The 24,056-nt window shown below is 49.9% G+C and overlaps 1 protein-coding gene across 1 annotated transcript; it reads left to right on the forward strand.

The window, feature by feature from the left end:
* Positions 1 to 8,413: 8,413 nt before the first annotated feature.
* Positions 8,414 to 23,782, forward strand: ENDOU (endonuclease, poly(U) specific; the record flags this gene model as incomplete). The annotated part of the gene is made up of 10 exons (XM_081127791.1): positions 8,414 to 8,468; positions 12,976 to 13,098; positions 15,322 to 15,393; positions 15,898 to 16,032; positions 16,434 to 16,605; positions 16,986 to 17,185; positions 20,240 to 20,353; positions 20,976 to 21,082; positions 21,834 to 21,976; positions 22,660 to 23,782. The coding sequence occupies 10 exons, from the start codon at positions 8,414 to 8,416 to the stop codon at positions 22,778 to 22,780; spliced, it is 1,242 nt and encodes a 413-aa protein (XP_080983917.1). The 3' UTR covers positions 22,781 to 23,782.
* Positions 23,783 to 24,056: the final 274 nt, after the last annotated feature.

The following is a 24,056-nucleotide window of genomic DNA, read 5'->3' on the forward strand; positions in this document are numbered from 1 at the left end:
GACCCTTCAAGACCTGAGCCTCGCCCTCCTGCTGCCCAGCCTGACAGGGCGAAGGGCTTTCTTCCCCGGGGCAGGTAGCTGCCGTCCCTCCCAGTGATGCTGCTGACACCGGATTGCTCTGAGAGCTGTGCTTGGAGAACTTTGAGTCTGACTCAGCTGTGCTTAGAGAGCGTCTTCTCTCCCAAGCCCAGGGACTTCCTGGGGCAGGCGGCCCTGAAGGAGCTGAAGGAGGCTGCTGCTGGTGGCAGGTGGAACACTGAGGCAAGAACATGGATCCAGTGACCCCAGAAGAAGGAAGAAAGCTGGGCTCAGAGCCAGGCCCACTTTTTATTATTTTATTTTTTACAGGAAAGTGTGAGATTCTAGTGGCTCTTGTGTGTTCAGACTCTGACCAGCATGGACCCCAGGCCAGGAACCTGAACACTTAGGACCTTGCCTGACTCTGTCTTGCATGCTCTTGGCCCTTGGGGAGTGCTCAGGGCCTCAGCTCTCTGGCTGGGGTGTGAGTTGTGGGCAGCAGGAGTTGTTTCCAGGCTGCTGAGTGGAGGAGAGTGCAGGCTTTTCTGGCACTCGGAGGATTCTAGTCAGCAGAGGGGTTGAGAGAGTGTGACATTTTGCTAGGGCCATAGCAACAGGACACTTAAAGCTTATTTTGCCTTCCAGAAAAGTGCCCTGTAAACCAGAGCTTGAGGCAGCATAGGCTAGTTTCAGGGTGGTCCTCTCACAGTGAGCAGCATGTGGGATGGAGGAGCCTTGGACTCAGCGGCCACATGGCCTTGGGCAAGTCCTTTTCTCTCCCTGGGCCTCAGTTTCCTTATTTAAAAACAGAGATTTGGACTAGGAGGGCTTGGGAATGTGTTCCTGCAATTAGTGTCTGTGACTTAGGCAGCTCAAAACATTAAGGGGGGGGAGGGGGCACAGACCTTTCTTGGTCATGAGGCTGGTGACCCCTCCAAGCATCTTCCCAGCAGTGGCCTCCAGCCAGACTGCCCTTGGGAGGAAGAGCCAGCTGCAAGCACAGTTTTTTGTTTCTTTGTTTTTAAATGTTTTTATTGCTCTGGCTGGTGTTGCTCAGTGGTTATGGCCCTCACGTGGGGGGGGGGTGTTGAGGTTCAATTCCTGGTCAAGGGTACATACCTGGGTTGCAGGTTTGACACCCACCCTGGTTGGGGTGTGTGTGGGAGGCAACTAACCGACGTGTCTCTTTCACATTGGTGTTTCTCTCCCCGCCTTTCCTCCCTTCCACTCTCTAAAAAGCAGTGGAAAAAATATCTTCGGGTAAGGATTAATAAAAAAATAAGTAAAATATGTTTTTATTGATTTTAAAGAGAGATGAAGGGAGCGGGAGAGAGAGAGAGAGGAACACTGATGTGAGAAACATCCATCCGTTGCCTCCTGCACGATCGAGCCTGCGACCTCGGCATGTGCCCTGACCAGGAATCGATCGGAGGAGACCTTTTGGTGCATGGGATGACACCCAACCAATCAAGTCACAATGGCCAGGGCTAGCACAGCTTTATTAGAAGGGTTCTCAGAGAGTCCCCTGTCCCTAAGTATTGCCTTCTGTAGCTTACCTGAGTCCTGCCTGTCTGTAGAAGGCTCCTGCTGTGTAGGCATATAACTTGAGAGAATGCTAATGGTCACTTTAAGGAGGAGAAAAGGAAAGAGCCTTGAGGCAATGGCATTAGGGGAGTTGTCATGACATGGGGCAAGGGGCAGGGTCCAGAGTATTCCTTAGGTCATATTGCAGTGGCCCTGGGGAGCACAGGGCCCCCCAAGGGAGAGAATTAGAGGGAGAGGTAGGTGGCCAGCTCTACCCACTGAGTTTTGCTGGGGCTGGGCCCTGCAGGGGTAACAGCCTGTGTGCTGGAGGGAGACTGGACTCTAGTGGCCCACGGAGGAGGCCAGCCTTCTCTGTTTCTCCTCTCTCTTGGTTCTTGGCTTCTGCACCAGTCTGCTGTCGGTAATCTCATCAAAAAAGCACAAGGTGCTAGAGGCTGGAGCTGTGTATTTACTCCCCATTGATGCTCTTGGCTTCCCATAGAGCAAGGCTTAGCTCCCCAGGCTACACCCAGAAAATAGGTGGTCACCTTTGGCAACCAAACCAGGTGAGCTAGACAGTGTAAATCATTCAAGACTCATCCCAGGATGCCCCAAAATTTAAAATGTACATTTATTTTTGGAATTAAAAAAAAAATCACAGTATGTAGAGGTTTAAGAAGCTGCCGCTTTGTGTCTCTTATTAAATGTAGTTTTCCAGGACTTCCCTAATCATCCTATCTAAATTAGGTTTTCTGTGGCCCTATTTTTCCTTTGTTTAATACACACGTATCCGGTCTTGTTATGTGCCAACCACTGGGGTTTTTTTGTTTGTTTTTTCCAAGCACTGTTGGAAGAGTTTTGTAAGTATTAACTCATTCAGTCATCAAAAGAGCCCTGTAAAGTACTTTTACTTGCTCTAAGTTACGGGGAAACTGAGGCATAGAGGTCAGGAAAATTTCCTAGGGTTGAGAAGAACAGCTGGTGAGTGGCAGAGCTCAGATTCAAACCCGGGCAGCCTGGCTTTAGAACCAGTGGTCTCAGCATTGTGTTCTCTGCCCCAATAATAGATTTCAGCTTACTTTGCCCACTGTCTACCTCTCTGATCAGACACTGAGCTCCTCGCTCTTGTATCCTCTTAACACAGCCCTGTGAATGAACGCGTGAATGAGGCAGGGGGAGATTGCCCAAGATCCAACTACCTTAGCACAATAATGATAATTTTGACAGATAGCCGATCTTCAGACCATGGGTCTGGAACGGCTCCTGCCAGTCCTGTCATCATCTTTGTGAGGACAGAGCAGCTGGCTGAGCCAACACACCTGGGGCGAGTGGCCAGGGAGGTGCCTCATGCCTGCGCCCGGCTCCTGGTTGGCCTCTGCAAGACTTTCTGTCTTGATCTTGCCCTTGCTCACACCCTTCCTGCCTCTCCCAGCCTCCTTGTCACTGTCTGCCTGTCTCACCCTCTTCTCTTTGTTCCCGTCTGTGCCTCCAGACTCTCTCCAAAACCACTGGGGTTTGAAGACATGGGAGAGTAATTTTGTTTTCTAATCTCTGTCAGGCAGTGTGGAACAAACATTAGCATAGCTGGCAAGACAGGGAGGCAGGTGTTTATTTTGGGATCCTAAAAAGCTAGATCAAGCTGAGTTACCTGTTACATTGTGGATTCAGAACCTGCGGGAATCCCGGGTTCTCTCTGATCCCTGCGATGGCTGCCCTTTGCAGCGGTGGTGCCAAGGGGTGGCATGGGGGGGTAGGTCCCTCGAAGTTCCCATTAGGCTCAAATAAACATATAATATAGCTAAAAATAACGTGTTTGCTGTGGAAACACATGAATCCCTAGACCCCATTACACCCACTGCCCTTGAGGTTCCCCTCCCCTCATGAACAAAGTCTGGAGCCTCCAGATCTCATAGAGCGATCCACCAACTCTCTCCCCCTTGCTCATGATCTTCCCTTTATAACAAGTGGGGCTGGAAGGCTCAGTTTGTTCGTTCATTCATTCATTCGTTGATTCATTCATTCCTGGTCCCAGGCACATGCTGACGGTAATCTAACACACGTTGCATGACAAAACAGTAGAAGGGACCATGAGGCAGGGTATCAGTCTCAAGGAATTTCAGAGGCGAGCTGAAGAAACACCTGTGTGGATGAAAATTTAGATGGCAGTGCAGGGGTTAACCGACAGCACGTCCGTGGCAACACCTATCAGAGGTGGGTGTGATGTGTCAAAGGCGCACACAGGACAAATATCAAGAATTGAGTCCATGGGCTGGAGGGAGGAAGCCTGGCTTTGTGGAAGGGTGGATTTGCCCTGAGGCTGGGGGATGAGTAGCAGACGGACAGCCGGCTGGTGGTGGGAGGGCATTCCAGGCACAGCGCTGGCATGGGGCTTGGCCAGCAGAACCAGAAGCACACCCCGGGACTCTGTGATGAATGGCTCTGCTGCACGTCTGACTAATATGCCCAGGGCTGGCCATGAGTGTGATGCTGAATGTCAGGGCTGCCCATAAACCTAAAAAGAAAGGCCTGGAAACCCACATGCAGTCCACAGTATACAAACCAGTGTGGGAGAAAATCACACATGGAACGTTTCTAAGACTCATTGAGTAAGAGGACACGGCAAACTGATGTGGTTCACAAATAATCAGATGTGGGTGACTGTCCTGGGCCTCTGTCCTGAGCACTCACATGCCACAGTGGGATGGATGCTGGAGACCCAGCATCTTCAGGTGCCAGGGTTCCCGTGGGAGGCGACTCCAGGCCTCACCTGAGCTGTGCCAGCTGCAGGGTCCATTCAGTCTCTGGTCCTGTGCTACAGTGACTAGGTCCCGGGTTTACAGAGGACAAGGGTGGTGAAATAGGCTGGCCTGGGTGTATGTCCCCTGTGTCAGTCTCTCCCACGGCCTGTTGGTCCTGACAGATCCCTGACCACTTTGGTAGCCCAGAGGTGAGTGGGGTCTACTTCCAACAGCAGCCAAATGCTGGGGCTTCACTGTCCTCTGTCCCACCAGAAACCAATCAGTTCCAAGAATAGCTTTCCAGCCCAGCCTGAACCCCACCAGTCCAGTAACAGCATAGACCAGGCATATAGGGAGCACCCAGTAAACATCTACCGGTGGATTCCCATTCCCCTCGTCGCCGACAGCTGGCTGCTTCCTGCAGCCTTGCCCAGGCAGCTTCGCCTCTTCCCCACCCTCCAGCCCTCCACAGAGGCTGCAGCTGCAGCCTCTCCTCACTTTCTGGTTTGGAGGAGGCATCTCTCTCGATATTCTCATCGGGGGCAGACACCTCCATGCACTTCTCGCCACCCTCTCCCTCCCCAGGTGTCGGGGCCCCACCTCCTGGGACTCACCTTGCTGGCTGCCTCCCACAGTGGCTCCTTGGAAGAGCTTCCAATCAAGGTGGAAAGTGGATGTGAGGACCTAACTGAGGGAGAACTTCGAAGGATGAACAGCAGAGTTTTCTGTCCAGACTAGATTGGCTGGGAAGAGAAACTGCCTGTAATACAATGTAATGTGTCTGCCTCTCCATACGTACAGGGGTGGGCAAAGGCAGGTTTACAGTTGTTCATATGGAAAAGACATACAGGTTAATAAATGATAACACAAGAATAAACTGTGGATTTCGCCTACTCACAACTATAAACCTACTTGTTTTTACCTACTCCAGTATATATATATAGGGTGTCTCAAAAAAATGTATGCACACTTCAACAGCTGATAATTGCACTTAATTTTCAGGTTTAACTGATTTGAAATAATGGGTGAAGCCAGACTAAGCTTTGAACAAAGAAAGTTTATCCTAAAGGGCCACTAGACTTTTTTATAAAAGATAAAGTTTACACTACAAAACAGCAACAGTTGACCAATTGAGGGCACACAAATACCGAAGGAAATGATTCTTTTTTAAAAAAAAATATGTTTTTATTGATTTCAGAGAAGGGAAGGGAGAGACAGAAACACCAATGATGAGAGTCATTGATTGGCTGCCTCTTGCACGCCCCTTACTGGGGATCGAGCCTGAAACCTGGGCATGTGCCCTGACCTAGAATCAAACCATGATCTCCTGGTTCAGAGGTTGACACTCAACCACTGAGCCATGCCAGCCATGCCGAAATGATTCTTGATGTTTTCAATTCCATTGCTTTGTATTATCAGCAGTGCCTGGACCAGAAGAGTCATCATCAGTTTGAAAACAGGCATTGACAAAATAAATTATTCATTTCTGTAGATTTTTTTCAATTTTGAAAATGAGCTCTACATTAATAAATACTGACTTTATAATCATTCAAAGTGTGTATACATTTTTGGGGGACACCCTGTATATGTGCATCTAAGTTATCTGCGAGGCATCTTTGCATGAATGTGTGGATGTATTCACATGTATTGGCTGAATGGACTTTTTTCCCTACTCTTCTATCTACTTTCATCGGCGTCAGCATGTCTTGGGTTGCAAAGTGCTGGGGTTTGGGAATAAGACCTGAGAAGGGGTGACGAGCAGCTCTAAGAGGGTGGGATCCCTTAGCCTCACAAGTATTCAAATGGAGGCAGAACAACCACTTAGGATTGTTTAGGGCGTTGCACCATCAAATGAGAAGTGAAACTAGGTGACTTCTGAGGAAATTCCAGTGAATCTGATTCCAGACCACTTTGCATAGTAATGCAGACAGTAAAATGGTTGCTGCTGTGTTTTGAAGGTGTGATGTTTGGGAGCAACGTGGAGCAATGTGGTGAATTGGTGCTCACCATGGGGGACTCCGGTCAGAGACTTGACTGCATGACATAATAATTGTGTGCTCCTGGGCACATCTTCCAACCTTTCTGTGTCTCAGTTTCCTCATCTGTAAAACAAGGATGACAAGAGTACCTGATAAGGGTTGTAGTGAGAATGAAGTCGAGAGCACAGAGCAAGCTCTTGGGTTGTGACATGCGGTAAGTGCCCCATCGCTGTTGATGGTGGTTGTTTAGTTGATATTTTGGTTCTTGGAGGACCCAGCCTAAAACACACTGCTCTTCAGATGACCCATCTAGCCCTACGGGGTCAATCTTACTGTCTGTCCAGCTTTCAGCCTTGTTCCTGATCTAAAATTCACCTAATAGAGGGCAGTGCACCCACCCCCCGAAGCTCCATCCCACAGTCAGTTCAGTTGGACATCAGGGTGATGCTGGCCAGAGCCCACTCTCACTCTGATAGCTTGGGCCTCAGCCGGGGTCCATCTACCCAGAGGGCCTTTGGAAGGGACAGACCACCCAATCCCAGATTCTGAGGTGTCATTGCTTCCTAGCCCAGCCAGTGACACGCTCCTTTGTTAAAACCCTAAACTAACCGGCATCTGAGCTTTGTTCATGCGCTGTAATGTAGGGGGAATGAGTAGTCCGGCTGTCAGCAGCTCAGCAGCCCTCTTTCAGGTTGTGCAAATGAAACTTATGCAAACAAAGCAGCCATTTCTGCTCCTACTCCCTTTAACAGGCTTCCTTCCTAAGAACAGAGCCAGGCTTACTCTTCAAGGTGGCCTGCCCAGGCTGTCCTCTCCACTCCTGAGACCATGACATAGTCGATCTCATCTCCACACAGCAAGGGGTCGGGAGGTTCTCCTTAACCCACCAGCAACTGGTTGGCCTGGGACATGGGCAGGCAGCATCGAAATAAAGCCTGAGAACTTAGAAGGGATTGTCAGGCCCAGCCCCATTCTTTCAAAGATGAGAAAACTGAAGACAAGAGGGAAAGTGTTTCTGTTAAACTACACTGGCTGAGAAGGACATGCCACCCTGACTGCAAAACACACACACACACACACACACATACCCCTGTAGAGTAGTGTCAATTGTTCAAAAGTTTTGCTTTTTTATTTGAGAGTTTTCTTTTTTGAGAGGGCTGAGAATGCCATGCAGTGCTCTTTCTGGAAGGGCATTTTACTTAGCAGGTTTAAGCTTTAGTAGGAGGGGAAAGCTTGGCAGCCCCAAGTTGCTACACCTGTTCTCGGACTTGGGTGGAAAGGAGCAGTGAGAGGCCTCATCTCTCTCTGGGGAGGGTCTTTAGGGGAGAGGAGTGTGAGTAGGGGGTAAAGGGACTGAGGCCCTGGGCTCCCAAAGAGGAAGGATGGGTCCTTTAGCTGCCTTTAAGAGGCCTCTTGCCCTTCCTCGGCCTCATAAACCTGGAACCCACAAGAACCTGAAACATGTAAGAGCTGAGATGCTGACTCATTAAGAGTTAGAGGCCCATTTGCATAATAGTTCTAAGGTGATGTAGCTACATGCGGCTCGATGGTAGTAAGAACAGCCATTGTTTCCGACCCATGCCTCTTATATCTCTCCTCCCACTAATCCCAACACTTGCTTGAGCACTTACTGTTAGTCAAAGTGGTAATGATCATCTCACTGTATTCCTCATGCTAAGCACCAGTAACTCAAAGATGAGGCCAGCCTGTGGCCCCTCCCCTGTAGAAAAGTCAGACCTGTGGCTTGCAGGTAGGTGGATGTTTAGAAGGCATCACCCAAAGATGAGCCCATGGCTGCCCCTAATTGGACAGAAAATCCCCTAACATAGGCTCTTCTTGCTGTGCCTGCTTGTCTGACCTATTTTCTAGCTACAAATGGCTAGCATTACCTGTTCTAAACATCTGGCAGTACCTGCCTGCTTAGTCACCTTCCCTCTGGCTTCAAACAGCTGGAGAACCCCACCTCCATCCACCTCCAATCCACCTGGGATCCCTCCCCCGTTTTTCTGGAAGGATCTGGAGGTACCAGACCTACAAGTTCCGATGTCTTTAAAAGGATCAGCCTGGGAAATAAGGCTCATTTGAGAGCTGTGACGTTCATCCTGACTCTAGTGGAAGTCCGACGGCCAATCCCATTTTGGCCTACTGGGCACCATGAAGGCCTGTGTGCCCCTGATACTGGCCATGCTCTGCGGCCTGGCCTGGTCTGGTAAGTTGCTATCTGGTGGAGGTAAAAATGGTCCTACATAAAGAAGCAGAGATTTGGGGAACTTGGTGTAGCTGAGAGTAGTGGGATAAGGGAGGATCATCTCTGTCCTAAATTTATGGAGCACCTTAGGCTGGTCCTGGTCTGAGGGGCAGGAGCTGCCTCTGGAGTGGAGTGGACTGTGTTAAAGGAGTTGCAGGGCTGATGGGCTAATGTCATGGGAGCCACTTCTTGACAGCTTGGAAGACTAGCCCCAAACACCCCTGAGTCCAACCTAACTTTTGATCTCACCAAAGTTTTGTTTTTCCTGGTCATTGTAGGGTATAAAGCTGGGGCTGGGGCCAGCTGGGTTTGAATGGCCTGGCTGCCCTTGGTTACTCCTCCTACTCCCTGGGGATGGGTGAGGTTGTCTGAGGCAGGACCTTTCTCTGGGTAAAGCCTTAGGAGATGGGCAGGCTGAGGGAAAAACTGAAAGGAAGAGCCCCTGACTGGGAGGTAGGCTGTGTGCTATCTGGGGCTATAAGAGTGGTCAGAGGAATTGGTCTTGCCCCAGTGTTAGAGGCATTAACACATAGAGAAGGGTCCTGGCCCACAGCTACTAGCAGTGCAGGGGATGGGATGGGACCAGCCGAGGAACAGGAGCACTTTCCTGTTTAGTAGCTATGCAAACACTGATGCTGCCGATGTGCTAATTGTGATTAATGAGTGAGTGAAAAACGAGTGCCAAGCTCCGGGGCTGAGCTGAGGTGTATGGGGAGAATCCATGTCTGCCTGGAGGAGACAGAATCAGAGCTTGATAACCATGCCACCCGACCCAGGTGGTTCCTGAACGGGACTGCTGTAAGGACTAAATAAGATCATGTATTAAAAGCACTCTCTGTGGGGTGATATCTCAGTGAATTGGGGCTTTGACTATGATTATGAATATTCCTGGGAGAAACTTACTCTTGGAGTCATTTCCAAGTAGGTTGTAGATAAAGAGAACCCTCACGGGATTCCCAAGCAGAAAGCCTTTGGAGGGAAAGCTGTTCCCAGGCCTCCCAGCCCTGGGTGGGATCATGTACCTCCACTGTGGTGCTCACTGCAGAGCAGCAGGGAATCAGCTCCGACTGGGCCCTGGCTGGCAGAGAGTGAAGGAGGACATGGAAACTTCCAGCTTAGTGTGAAGGAGTGGCCGCCAGATTGGTACATCCCAGTATCAGGAGAGGACAGCAACTCAAGACTTTTGGCCCCTGTGGGGGAGAGGGGGCACATCCCTGAGGTCAGAGGCAACAGTGATTTCAGACGTGCAGGTGGAGCCCTGGCCCTGGGGAGGTGACCTGACCTGGCTGTGGGGTCGATGGGGAAGTGAGGATCGAGTGGATGATGCCTCCTTCTTTCCTAAGGTGGGAGGGAAGAGTTCTGCTCTTGTCTATCCTATTTCAACATCTCAGAACTTTGAAACAAGAATATGAATCATATGGGGAAGTCATTGGCTGAGGCAGGAAGCTGGTCCTGGAAGTGATTTTCTTGGTTGACTAGGTCTCCATGGAAACAACATCTGGGCCCCTAGAGAGGCACAGATGTAGGATGCCCCAACCATCAGAGGGGCTCAACACTGGCATATGGGGACACCCAGGCTCTCTTGGTGGGCAGTATGGATAAGGAATGAGCATTCTAGCATATTGACATCTTGGAGGGTGCAGAGAAATTTAGTATTTCATTGGGGGAGGGGGGTGTCATGGCTAAGCTCTTCATGGAGAATGGAGGGAGAATCTGAGTTTAAGATAAGAAAGGCCAAAGTGAAGAAAGGCAGAGTCAGAGATGGGCAGAGGGATGAGGGCAGGTGGTGGCTGGAGCAGTGATTCAGGTACCTGGCTGGTGAGTAAGGCATACGCAGAGCATTTGTGCAAACAGTAGGTATCAGGTGGTGCACTAGTGTGAGTAGTCAAGGTGACTAGTCATCTGAGTGTCCCCAGAACAGCACAGCGAGATGCCTATGAGGAAAAGTCCCTCCTACCCCTCCCCTCCAACCTCAAATCCCAAAGTCACCTTGAAACCCACCAAGTTTACAGGGAAGTGTGAAGGATCCCTGGCCCAGGCTTCTTACTGGGGACAAAGCTCTCGAACAGAAATGAAGAAGTCCACTCAGCTTGGGCCAGTGGGGGTGTTCTCCTGAGCACCACAGAGCTGCTTATTCACTGGCAGCCCGTTTCAACTGGTGCCAGCTGCTGGAATGAAGTGAATTCTTCCCTTGGACTCTGCTGATCTGGCCCATTAAAGACGCTGCCCTGTTTTGTCTGAATTCTCTCCCTTTGAATTCTGGGTGTACTGCCAGGCTGACCGGGCAGGCAGCTGACAGAGCCTTCCTCCTGGGCTGAACATTTCTCCTTAAGGTCCTTGCATTCAGGTTCTAAGGGAGCATCATTTAAGATTCAAGAGGAGTTCCCCTGGGCCTGAAGGGACAGGGGCCTTGGGCCTGGTCTTTTTTAGGGACAATTGACTGGATCAGAGGCCTGGCTTCCTGGCCACACTGGAGGCCTGTACACAATGTGAAGTTGCCTCAGGATCTGATTAACCTTGACCTGACACCTCTTTGATGTAAAGAAAACAGACCTATAGTGGTAATATCAGCTAGGGAACTCTCAGCAACACACATGTGCTGAAACCCCAGCCCATGGGAAGGCCTACCTGAAACCGAGGGCGGGAGACAGCCAGATAAGCATGTCGACGGGGACAGGGATGGGGAGGGATGTCTGCCTCAGCCAGGCTGAATTCTTGTCTCCTTAAGACGGGCATAAAATATTGTCACTGTTTATTTATCTAGAAAACACATGGTGCTACTCTGATGTGCACTGTACTAATTGCTTTACAAATATTAACTCATTTAATTCTTATAAATATTCTATGAGATGGGTTCCATTGTTATTACACTTTTACAGATAAGGAAATTGAGGCACAGAAAGTCAAACAACCTGCCCACGATCACATAGCTACAAAGCAGCAGGACCAGAATTCCAGCCCCAAGCAGTTTGGTGCCAGAGTCTGGGTTCCTGACCTCCCTGCTATGTCAGCCTCCTTAGCATAGTATAAACCCTAATCCCAGAATCCAAAGCAGTAACTAAAGCCATATCCCTAATATTTACCTCTACCCCAAACCAGGCTAAACTGAGATGCTATACCTGCATGGAATCATAATTAGAACCAAATTCCAAATCTAATCTAAGGCAAAACTGAGCTAATTTCTCCTCTCTTAATCCTGACACATTCCGCAACCCTGGATGTGGTCTTAAACTTATCCCCATTCTTTACCCAAACATGAATACAAAATTGTTACTTTATCAATAAATTTAACTCGAGCCCAAATCCTAACTGTAGTTCTTAATCTAAACCTAACTAACCTCAACCCTGGCCCAAATTAGGTTTCAGTTTCCTCATTCACACAAATTCCGGTGCTGACAATAACTCTGACTCTGATCTTTACATTCTTCATAACCCACAGCCTGACCCTAACCCCAGCGCTCACTAAATCCAAACCTCAGGAACCTCAAATGGAAAGAAAGGCTCTGTTATCGCCCATAAAGCCCAGAGTGGAAGGAAGGGCCCCACAGCCAGCTTCACCCGGCTTGCACCCTCCACTGGCTTTGCTGTGGTGGGCGTGGTGGGGCTTGTTTTTTAAGGAGTGGTAGTGGGTTTGTACTATTTCTTTTAAAATTTCTTGTCTTATGCCCCTGCGACCAAAAGCTTGTTTCTGCAAGCCGTTTGGCTGGAGTAAGGGATGTGGTCTGTGGTTACATAACAGATCTTATTCCAAAGGCCAATTCTCACCCACACCAGCCTCACTCCCCACCCTGAGATAAACTAATCTGAAAACATTCCAAAGATCCAAGGAACAGAAAGCTGCGATGTGGGGGGAGCAGCTTGCAGAGAAGACCAGGTGAAGGGGAGGGAAGAACAAAGAAGCAGAAAACAGATGGGACAGAATGAGAGGAAGGGGATGGGTCAGAGGGGAGAGGGCAGGTGGGATCGCCTTCATCTACAGGACAGGTGAATAGTGGCCTCTGAATTTTGTGAAAATTTCACAGAAAAATGAAGGCTTCTCTTGAAGAGGTTGTGGCAACACTGAGCCTGTGTCCCAACACGGCGGCAAGTGGCTAGAGCTGATGGCGGCCGCCAGTTTCAGGCGGGGCATTGCTCTCAAGTTTGTTACAGTCCCCACCGCTCTCTTCCTGCTGCTCCCCTCTTGCTCTCACGTTCCGGGTCTAGCCCCAGTGGGCATTCGAGTGGGTGACCCTGGCCTATATGATGAGCCCTGCAGTATTCGGTGGCGGTGGGTGGTGGGCAGTGGGCAGAGGGAGAAGGTTTATGTTGTGCGTGGAGACTGTGGATGTGCTTCTCCCTTGAAGACAGCAATGATCTTCCCTGCCAGCTGGGGCCCCTGCCCTTGTCTGTGAACCCTCCAGCTTGGGGTACCTTGATGAGGAGGACAGGACCCTCACAGCGCTGAGCTTGTGACCTTTACCGCCCGTAGGAAAAACGGAGTCATGTGCGTCTCGCTGTCATGAGAAATTTAACCGTGATGCTGCCTGCCAGTGTGACCGCCGGTGTCCCCGGCACGGGGACTGCTGTGAAGACTACGAGCACCTGTGTACTGGTGAGGCTCCTTGGGGGGTGAAGGGTCTGGAAAGCACAGCAGGATGAGCCTTGTCTACACCAAGCCTGCCCGAGGGGCAGCTGGCTTGGATGGCCAACAGTCTAGAGCGGGGCTAAGGACTGATGCTGGTGCTCAGGTGGCCTGTGATGAGGATACTTAGGGACACAGCAGGGGTCAGAGATTTGGCCACCACTTATCCCAGTATAAAACCCCAACTTAAAATAAAATAGATGTCATTTACCTGGAATATCTGCCTGAACTATCAGGATTAACAGTATCTTGAAAGTTTAAGTAATTCCCCAAAAAAGAAAAATGATAAAAATGTTATTTTATTATGTATTCCAATACCAATTGTTACGCAACACTTTTAATCGCAAAAGTATAAAAAATGGCAGCAAACTTTTCCAACGTGCACGCCCCCAGGAAGACTGTGCGGCGTCACAGTGACTGTCACAGTGCACACCACTCTTCTTGCCGTGAGTAGACCCAGGGGCCGCACCATTTCCAACTTGTCATTGCTAGCCCAGTGATTAAAGGGGACATGCCCTGCTCTCAAAAGCCAGTCGTTTTTCTGCTACTTCAATGGCATGGTCTTAAGTGAATCATTTAAAAAAGATATTTTGAATAATCACCTTGTTTGCATGCTGCCAATGTTTCAGACTTCCAGATAAACGACCTGCTTTATGATGCAAAGCCTTGCTAAGTTCACTGTCAAAGCATATGTCCTGATTCCCAATTTGGAAAACATGATTACTGGAGCCATGGTAAATCATGGCCAGCACGACCACTGCATATGATTGTACAGATTGTGTGCGCTGCACAAGGGCACCTGGGGAGTTGGACCCAAACTCAATCTGTATCCTTCTTGCTAAGCCATGTGCCTTGAGACAGACCTGTGCCTGCTGAAAGAAAGGAGTGCCTTCTCATAATTTGCCCAAAGGTGGTGTCTGCTGACCCACCCATGTGCCCACAGAGCTGCTTTCACCCAGAAGGGACCTTTATTGAATCCATACAAAAACACTGTATATGCTAGTGGTTCTGCTGATCAGGAGCAGGTAGGGAGAACCAGGCACAGCGCTTGCTGTCGGAGCCAGAGCCTACCCCTTTCTGCTGCCTCTGGGCCCCATTCAGCAGACACAGGAAGGTCTGTTCACCTTAGACCATCAGGCTGGCATTTCTAGTCAGGAGACAATACTCAGCTCAGGAGCCATTTAATCTCTAACTCTCTGATTTGCAACTCAAAATATTATAAATGATGGTTGAGACTCCAGATCAGCTCACAAAAATCTATTAGCATAAAATGTAACTGAGTTAAGAACCCTGTGAGTTGTCAGCACTCAGGACACAGCCAGGCACAGGGTAGGTGGTCAGAAGATTCCTGTTGACTGAATGAATAACCCTGGTGGTTCTAATGGTAACAACACAATATATCCAGTGAACTCACTAATAGATTCTGAATCACTTTGTAATAGCGTTGTTTCTTTGGAGGAAATTATTCCACTGTGTGATGAGAGAGGAGCTCAGAGTCTCCGGGAACACTCCTCCTCTTCCTCCCCACTCCCCCTCACCCATCTCAGCCCAGGGCAGAGGCTGCAGTCACTCATCTTGCAGGCCAAGGGAATGGAGCAGCAACAGGAATGCGCTTTTCTGAACACACCCTCCCCCAGACACAGCCTTAGTGGCCATTGTCAAGTGGCGAAGAAAGAAGGGAAGCTGGTTTCTCAGGAAACAGTCCTTATTCCTGGAGGCCCTGGGAGGAGTTACCCTCCATGACTCCGATGGGGACTTAGGATAGGTATGGCATGTTCCTAAGTAAGGGCCTTGTCCTTTGGAGAATGTCAAGCCTATCTACCTATCAACTTACATTAAAGAAAAGTCATAACCAAATCAGAGTTTTCAATCCAGAAGGGACCACCTCCTGCCTCCCCCTCCCCTTTTTACAGATGTGCACACTGAGTACCAGGAGGTAAAGTGGTAAGGAGGGTTGTCACCTAGGGAGATTCGTTTCATTTCCTTATAATAGTTTTAAGTAATCGGTCCCCTTCTGCCTTCCATTTTCAGTTTTCCTCCTCCTTCACTTGGTATTTATTCACTGTACCCTAGCCCTGTTTGTATTTTCTCCTACTGCCAGGTTTGCCCCTGAGGCTGGGGGAGCTGAGAACCAGAGATAAAGGGGAGGGATCCTTTGGGGATGGTTGGTGACTTTACTTGTCTGCCCTTCAGCTGAAGAGGACCCCAAAGAGCCAGAGCCACTCCTGGAGCTGGAGGAAGAGATGGAGGAGGCCCCGTCGAGCAGTGAGTCTACCTCCCCAAAGGGGACCTTCAAGATAAAGGAGAAAGGACATGAGAGGGTGGCAGGGGAGGGGGCAACCATATCAGTGGCAACAGGCTGAGGCCTAAGCCAGACAGACCCCAAATCCAGCACCTGGAGGTGGTAAGAGGGGCTCATTGGACCCTTGGGGTCTGGGCAGGAAGAAGCCTGAGGCCCTCAGAAGCCGGGGGCGGGGGGTAGGCGGCAGGGAAATGAGCCCGAGGCCCAAGGAGTGGCCGGAGAGGGAAGTGGAAGAGATTTTATTTTTAGAGTGGGAAGATTATAAAAACACAGGCCAGAGAGTAGAGTTGGACACCAGAAAGGACTTCCTGACTGTGAAGGGTGTGGACCAATGAAGCTTGTTTGTTTCCCTTCCCCAGAGATCTTTAATAGAACTTCAGGAGAGCAAAGCTAAGTGTGGGGAACTAGCCGTGACTGAGTGACCTCTAGAGGTCTGCCCAGCACACATCTCCCCCCTGTTCTCTCAGACCTGTACTCAGCACCCAACTCCTGCCGGGGCCGCTGCCACGAATCCTTCGATAAGCACCACCCATGCCACTGCAATGCCCGCTGTCCAGAGTTTGGGAACTGCTGCAAGGATTTCAACAGCCAATGTGGCCATGGTCAGTCTCCTGCTCCCTTTAGCCTAGCTCCAGGGACAGAGGGACTCTACTGGGCAATAGTTCTCCAAGTGGGGTCTCTTGGGCAGCATCATCATCTGGGAATTTATTAGAAATGCTTCACCCTGGACCTACTTGAATCAGAAACTCTGGGGTTGGGGATGGGCCTGGTTTAACAATCCCTCCAGGTGATTCTGATACATGCCAAAGTTTGAGAACCTTCCTAGAGAAAGGGGGCGGTGTGGACATTCTCTGGACATTCTGTGGTCAAGGCCATGTGCTGATTTTAAGGATCCTTAAGGCCTGAGGCCCCTACCCAGAAGGAGATGCACACAGACAGTTGCCTCCCTCTGGCCTCCCTCTGGCTCTGAACACTGAGACACCCCTCTCCCAATTCCTCCCAGAGGGCTTTTCCCACAGCAGTGATGCCATAACCAAGGAGGAGCTGCTGGCCATCTCTGAGAAGATCTACAGGGCGGACACCAACAAAGCCCAGAAGGAAGACATCATTCTCAACAGCCAAAATGCCATCTCACCCTCTGAGACCAGAGACCAAGTAGACCACTGCCCGGAACCGTGAGTTCCTTTCATTCCTCTCCTGCAAAGTCTCTCTCCCAAGTTTGCTTCTTTTGATGCCTCAGCTCTCTTCTCCAGGCAGGCAGGATCAAAGGGAGAGAAAAAAATAGGTCTCCAGAGGCAAACAAAGCCATCTTGAGGGATTGTGGACATCCATGGGGAGGGTTTCTGTGATTGGCCAGGCTGAGAACATAACTAACCTTCCAAGAACTGAAGTATAAGAAAAGAGCAACCTCGTGTAGGCCCTCAAGAGTATCTGAAATCCCCACTCTGCTCCTGAACCCAACGCTCCCAGGCCTGCCCTGGCCCATCTGGCAGTTCCTGGAGGGGTTACTGCTCCACCTCCAGGCCTCTTACTGGGCTTCCCTCCACCTCCCCAGGCTCTTCACATATGTCAACGAGGAGCTGTTCTCCAAGCCAACCTACGCAGCCTTCATCAACCTCCTCAACAACTACCAGCGGGTCACAGGCCAGGGGGAACACTTCACTGCCCAGCAGCTGGCAGAACAGGACACCTTCCTCAGAGAGGTCATGAAGACAGCTGTCATGAAGGAACTCTACAGCTTCCTCCATCAGCAGAGTGAGTGAACTCACCCCAGGCTCTGAGGCAGTGCTGAGGGCTCAGGTCTGTCTGCAGGAGAGCCAGGAGCCTCTGGGGCCTCCACAGTGGGGATGGTGAGAACAGGGGTGGGGACTACATGGAAGCCATTGTACATATGGGAGGGGGCTGGGAGAGAGGGCTAGAGAGGAGCCCAGAGAGGCCATGGACCCAAGCCAGGGCTGAAGAATCCCAATTGGCCTGGAAGTCACCCCGTCTTTTAATTTACTCTCAGCTGCCTTGTTTACACCCCCACTCACTGCTTCAGTCTCAGGGTTCTCTGCAAGGCCGTGAGCCACCCTGCTTCACAAGCAGAGCACTTGTCAGCCACCTCAGCTGATCCCAGCCTCAGTACCACCTTCCAGCCTTGGAATATCCCTGATTCTGCTCCTTGCTCCTGATCTAAGTCCAGGAAGGAGGTTGGCCCACTCCACTTTTTTGTTGGGGAAACAGCAACAGAAAATCAACAAAGGTTCAGGAGGGAAGGTTCTACCGGGAAGGGTTCTGATTGGAGTGGCTCCAGACAGGCATTTGAATCAGACCAAAAAAGGTCAGGGCTTCGGAACTTCTTGGCACGGGTTGTGTTTGTTAGTGTCCTCCAGATTCCTTTCCTGAACTCCAGGCAGCTGGGCTTTGCCTCAGAGCAGCTCTGCCCAGGTCTTCCCTCCCTGGCCGTGGGATGGCCTCTGCTCACAGCTACCGCATTCCATCCAAGGGCCTCCGCATTAAGTTAGTAACATGCTCTATTTTTAAGTGAAGTCAGTGACACACAAGTAATCCCCATGAAGAAGAGGCAATCCTTCACTGCCCCCTGGTGTTCTCTTTGTAGTAAACACTGAGAGAATCTTGGAGGTGAAAGCTGAGCCCTTTAACTTCTCAGATGAGCGAGATGGAAGCCCAGACAAGTAACTTGTCTGAGGCCACAAAGGAAGTTATAAGCAGAGCCAGGCTGAAACCCAAGGTTCTGACACCGAGGCCAGGCTCTTCCGTTACTCACCCTGTCTTCACCCGTCTCTCTGTCCAAATCCCGCTGGTCCTTCAAGTCCTAGCTCACATCCCACTGCATTTATGAAGCTGCCTTTATAACAGCTCACAGTTGGCTTTCATCATCTCTTCAGAGGTCAAGGGTTTGGGGTGTGGGCCCAAATAGCCTTGGTCCAGAGAAACTGGTTTAGAGTTTGGCTCTGCCACTTGCTGGTGGTGTGACCTTGGGCAAGTTATCCTACCTGTCTGGGCCTTATCTATGAAATGGGGTCTTGGAGGATTTAGGCTTGTAAAGCACCCAGTGGAAAGCCTGGCACTGAGTAAGTGGTAGTCATTCAGATTGTGCAACCATTCTCTGTTATTTTGCGTATATTTAGTCTTGTTTTCCAAATGTATTGTTAAGTCCTTGAAAGAAGGGAATATGTCTGGTATCACTTTTGTATCCTCTACACACAATCCTGGGCAGTAAATAGTCCATATTTGATGGTTCCTTAATTTAGATCCCCAGCCCTTACCTTTTCCTTGGGTCACAACTGCCTTTTTGAAATCCCCACCTGCCTATCTAATGGCATCTCTTCAGCACTTAGTGTAAAGAGAACCCATGGCTCCTGCCTCTTCCTCAGTTGTCCCCATCTTGTAAATGACACCATCACTCATCCAGTTGCTCAGGCCAGAAGCCCAGCAGTTATATTTGATTCTTTTCTTTACCTCACTGCTCCCTATTCCCATTTCCTCCACCAGTAATGTCTATCGCTTCCACTTTCAAAATCTGCCCCTGATCTGCCCACTTCTCACCCCTCCTCCATGGCTGCCACCTCAGTCTAAGGCGCCACCGCTTGTAATCTGGACAAAGCATTAGCCTCCAAAGCGGTCTCTGCTACTCATGTGCCCCGCTGACTGTGTTACACACACAGCTGGAGTGATTTTTTTTAAAAACAAAGCTCCCAGCACAAAATTCCCCTTAAAACTCTTAGTGTCTCTCCCACCACCAGGAAGCTACAGAGTCGTTGAGAGCTCTGTCTCTGGAGCTAGATTGTCAGAGCACAAGTGCTGTCTCTCTCCCTTATTAACTGCAATCTTGCATGTTTTTTATAACCTTTGTTTGCCTCAGTTTCCTCATCTCTAAATTGTGGTTGAATTGTGGATACCAATGTGATATGAGATTCAATGTGAGGTTTGAAAGCACTGCAGACAGTGCCAGGCACACAGAACATGCTCAGTAAATGTGAACTATTGTCTGTTATTATTACTGTTGGACTGAGGGCCAAGCCTCTTGTCCCGGCTCCCATGATCTGGCCACTGCCTGCCTCTCCCCTCCCGCGCATGCTGCTGCAGCCACATTGACTTCCTTTCAGCTCTTTGAACATCGAGCTCAATTCATAGTGGAGCCTTTACACTTGCTCTTCCCTCTGTGTGGAAAAATCTTTGCCCCAGATCTCTGATTAGTGCCTTTCTGATCTTTTTTCTAGAAGAGCCCCTACCCCATCCCCACCTTCAGTCATCATGGCAAAATCTTTATTTTCTTCATAGCACTTATCTGAGACCATATTGTTTACTTATTGCTTATTTTTTTATTATTTATCTCTTCTACTGGAATACAAACTATAAAGACAGGGATCTAGTCCTGTGATTCTCTGCTAAATCCCTCACCTTTAGCTCTGGGCCTGGAACAAAACAAGTGCACCATAGATCATTACTGAATGAACAGTTGGATACATTTGTTGGTTGAACTCATGTGTCTCTCTCTTTTTTTTTTTAATATGTCTTTATTGATTTCAGAGAGAGGGAGGGAGAGGGAGAGAGAGAGATAGAAACATCAGTGATGAGAGAGTTGTCATTGGTCTGCTGCCTCTTGCACGCCCCCTACTGGGGATCGAGCCTGCAAGCCCTGACTGGGAATTGAACCCTGATTGCCGGGATCATAGGTCAATGCTCAACTTAACTGCTGATCCACACTGGCCGGGCCCCATGTGGAGCAGGTGGCCCTTCCTTCCATCCCAGGATCTGATCCTGCCTTCCCCTCTCTTAAATCCTCTGTGTTCCTCTCTGCAGACCGCTACAGCTCAGAACAAGAGTTCGTCAGTGACTTGAAGAACATGTGGTTTGGGCTCTATTCAAGAGGCAATGAAGAGGGGGACTCAAGTGGCTTTGAACACGTCTTTTCAGGTGGGATCACTCTGCTTGGAAAGAAAGAGGTGGAGAGACAGCTTCCCTTAGGAGCAAGGAAGCACTGGGCGTTGATGAATCAGCAGGGAGGGACATGTCTACTGCCAGATCAAGAGGGCAGGGTCTGAGGAGCACTGTTGAGGAACAGTTTCTCTGGAGTGTCTAACGGAGAAAGAGGGCCAGATGCTGGGGCTCCCAAGGGGCACATGTAGGAAGGGAGCGGTGTTTGGGGCCATGACTGTCTACCTCGGAATGGTCCTCTGCTTCCAGGTCTTGGTCAACATCTTCCTAAGAGAGTCTTGGCCTTTCTCCCCAAAGCACTACCCCATAGAACTTCCAGCAAGTCTGGCTTGACCTTGGAGAAATGGTTGGGAGGAGTTCTCAGATTGGTCACCAGAGTCAGCCAGGAGGAGGAATTCTCCCAAGGGTTTGAGGTGAAAGGGGGGGGTCTTCCTGAGGTGAAAGTTAGGGATGCAGAGGACTCTGAGAAGTCTGGGTAAGGGGCTGAGCAGACGGACAATCTAGAAGTCAGAGACTTGAAAAGTGAGACAGGGATGGCATGGGAGGAAGAAAGAGGTTGAAGGGGAGGCCCAGACCACCCACTTTGGACTCTTCATTATAGGTGAAGTCAAAAAAGGCAAGGTCACTGGCTTCCATAACTGGATCCGCTTCTACATGCAAGAGAAGGAGGGCCTGGTTGACTACTACAGTCACATCTATGACGGGCCTGTGAGTACTGAGCGCTGACCCCCTGGGCTGGAACCTTGCTAGTACCCAGACTTCCTGCCCTCATCTTGCATGGACAGTCAGACTTGTCCCTCACCTTTACCCTCATCGGCAGCTAATGGGGATTGCGAATATGACTTCCCCATCTGCTGGACAGCGGGTGTGGCCCCCGAGGACACTGAGATTCATTTCAAAACAGTGAAGGCTCCATACCTGCAGGGGCAGGAGGCAGAGGGCACCATCTCTGGATGGGGCTGGGGACAGGGGAGGATTCTTGGGGTGAGAAGCAGACATGCAATTACTTCCTGCTGGAATTTTCTTAGAATGTGGTGCCAGCTGGAAGTTTCAGTCTAGCTAGTCTGAGTTAAACTCCTCTTATTTTATAAAAATGAAACCTTTGCTGCCCGGTTCCAGGAAATAATTTGAGAGTAATAAATGATTCCTTTTTCCACATGTGAGGGCCATAGGGAACAGATACCTCCTTGCTCCCCAGGCATCGGTCATATGGATGCTGACTCTGGCCTCCCTGGGAGATACCCACTGGCAGCTCTGGATACAGGATCTGAGGGGGGCTTACCCACTGTAGCAGAAGAGACTGTTTACTCTGTTGATTTAAAGAATCCAGCCTCCCCGGAAAGCTCACACACACACCTAATGGGCCCTCAACCAATCCTGGCTGACTGCCCCTATTTGTCACTGTGCCCCAGTCAGCCTCCACTCTGTGGCATTCACCGTACCCCCTCTCTGTCCGCAGTGGGAATCTTACCCTGACGTGTTAGCCATGCAGTTCAACTGGGACGGCTACTATAAGGAAGTGGGCTCAGCTTTCATCGGCAGCAGTCCCGAGTTTGAGTTTGCACTCTACTCCCTGTGCTTCATCGCCAGGCCTGGCAAAACGTAAGTAGTGGGCCAGCTAGGCCAGGGGAGCAGGCTGGGGCCACAGGCTGTCCTCAGCCAGACCATCAGACCTGAATTCTGCCACTTGGTGGCTCCGTGGGCATAGACTGGGTCTCAGTTTTCTCACTTGGGAAATGAATCTGTTAGGTTGGTGGCTGCCAAACTTCATCTTAGCAGCAGAACCACCTCCCATCTTTCCCCCAAGTGAAATCTTATGCAGGACCTTAATGTATAAAACAGTCAGAAATGGAGTTGCCCTGGGGCTCCAAGCCTCCCTAATTGCCCCAGAGGCTGCTTGGGGGAACCCTAGAGCCTCAGAGAGTACAGCTGAAACTATTGGGCCTCACATGCTCTAATTTGGGGACTCTGGGTCCTGCTACTTCTGAAAATCTAAGCAGACACTTAATTTCTAGGGGTTCAGCTCTAGAACCTGGGACTTTAGAATACTGCCCTGGGAAAGATGAAAAGCTATATTCTTGAAGAAGATACAGAATAAGGCATAGACTTTGAAAGGACTCCCTGTATGTGGGGATCTGAAGGCAGTGGCTAAAGTCAGTGGTGGTGGCTCTCTTAGAAGCCTTTTAAGACACAATGGAGTCCTGCATGAATTGGGCTTATTCCTTCCTGTCGGGGACAGAGGCGAGTGAAGCAGTGCCCCAGGATTTGATGATCTTTCTCCACAGGTGCCAGTTAAGCCTGGGTGGATATCCCATAGCCATCCAGACCTACACCTGGGACAAGTCTACCTATGGAAATGGCAAGAAATACATTGCCACGGCCTACGTGGTGTCTTCAGCCCGATAGAGCTTGGAGCCAGAAAGGGGCATGAGGGCAGTGAGAGCTCTTGCAGGACTGAGATGCTGTCCACTCTGGGCTGGAGGGGAGATGGAGGAGACTGGGAGGGATTCACAAAGCCGGACATGTCCATATGGGAAAGAGAGAAAAGATACAAATTAGAAAAATGCAGGGAAACAGTCAAATCTTTGTCCTCTAGCGTTTTGGAAACAGCATCCAGACACAAAAGGTGGGGCCCCCTACAGCTCTTTGCCCTGATGGGAGCTGGAACTGTGAACAAGTCCTTGACCTCTCCAGGCCTCATGTTTCCTTTTAACGTAAAGGGACGGGATTTGCCTCCTTCTCTCTTTTTGGGGTTGGTGAGAGGGAAATCTGATGAATTATTACTGTGAAGATATTATCAATTGTTCTCAGGAAGAACAGAAATTCAAGATTGCTGTAATCGCTGTTATTATACACAGCTCTGCAAAGTGCAGCTCAGCCCTATGTTTGGGGCCTCGAAGAAATCAGGCCATGGACATCAAGCGTGGGTGTTTGGTCTTTTCTAGAGTTAGATCCTCTCAGAAAAGGGCCCAGCCCTAGGCAGAGAGGGTAAGGGGTTGACACAGTGAGTGGGCTGGTGGGGAGCGGACTTCTCCAGGCCTGCAGGTTTTTACAGCCAGCTCAGTAACTGCACCAAGAATGTTCCTGCTTGTAGATATTTAGTGCAGTTACAGAGCTGTATTTTGATCCCTGAATAATTTGCGAAAGAGTTCCCCCATAGGCGGATTTTGCATCAGAAGAAGGAAGGAGCCTATAGCTTGGTGTCATTAACAATTATCTTAAGGCTTGACCAGAAGCCATAATTTGCACAAACTCTAGAAGGAAGGAGCTAGGAGACTGCGTTTCAACCTCAGTTATACATCTCTGCCCCAACCCCACTGAGAACCAGATGCTGTTCCACAGAGCCAGGCTTGAAATACACAGTTTAGAGGGTTTGAGTCTCCAATTAAAGTCATTTAAGAAAATTTGAAATGTGTCTCTTCTTTGTAACTGGCCTTCCTCAAGGGTCTGTCTCCCCGCCTTTTCCCAGGAGCAGGGCTGGGAGCGATGCTTCTGGTTTCAGCGTTTCTTCAGGATGGCTTGTAGATCGTGGCGTCTCGGGGAAGCCCCGGGGGACTCACCGAGTCTCTCTAGGCCAGGCAGGGAGAGAATTCTTCCTGGTGGGCTTGTAACGTGAAGAATGGAAGGGAGGTACTTCGGCTCCTGGTACCTCCGCACACAGGAGCTCGGAAGTCACCGCTCC

Source organism: Miniopterus schreibersii (assembly GCF_964146895.1).
Source record: "Miniopterus schreibersii genome assembly, chromosome: 2".
NCBI lineage: Eukaryota > Metazoa > Chordata > Mammalia > Chiroptera > Miniopteridae > Miniopterus > Miniopterus schreibersii.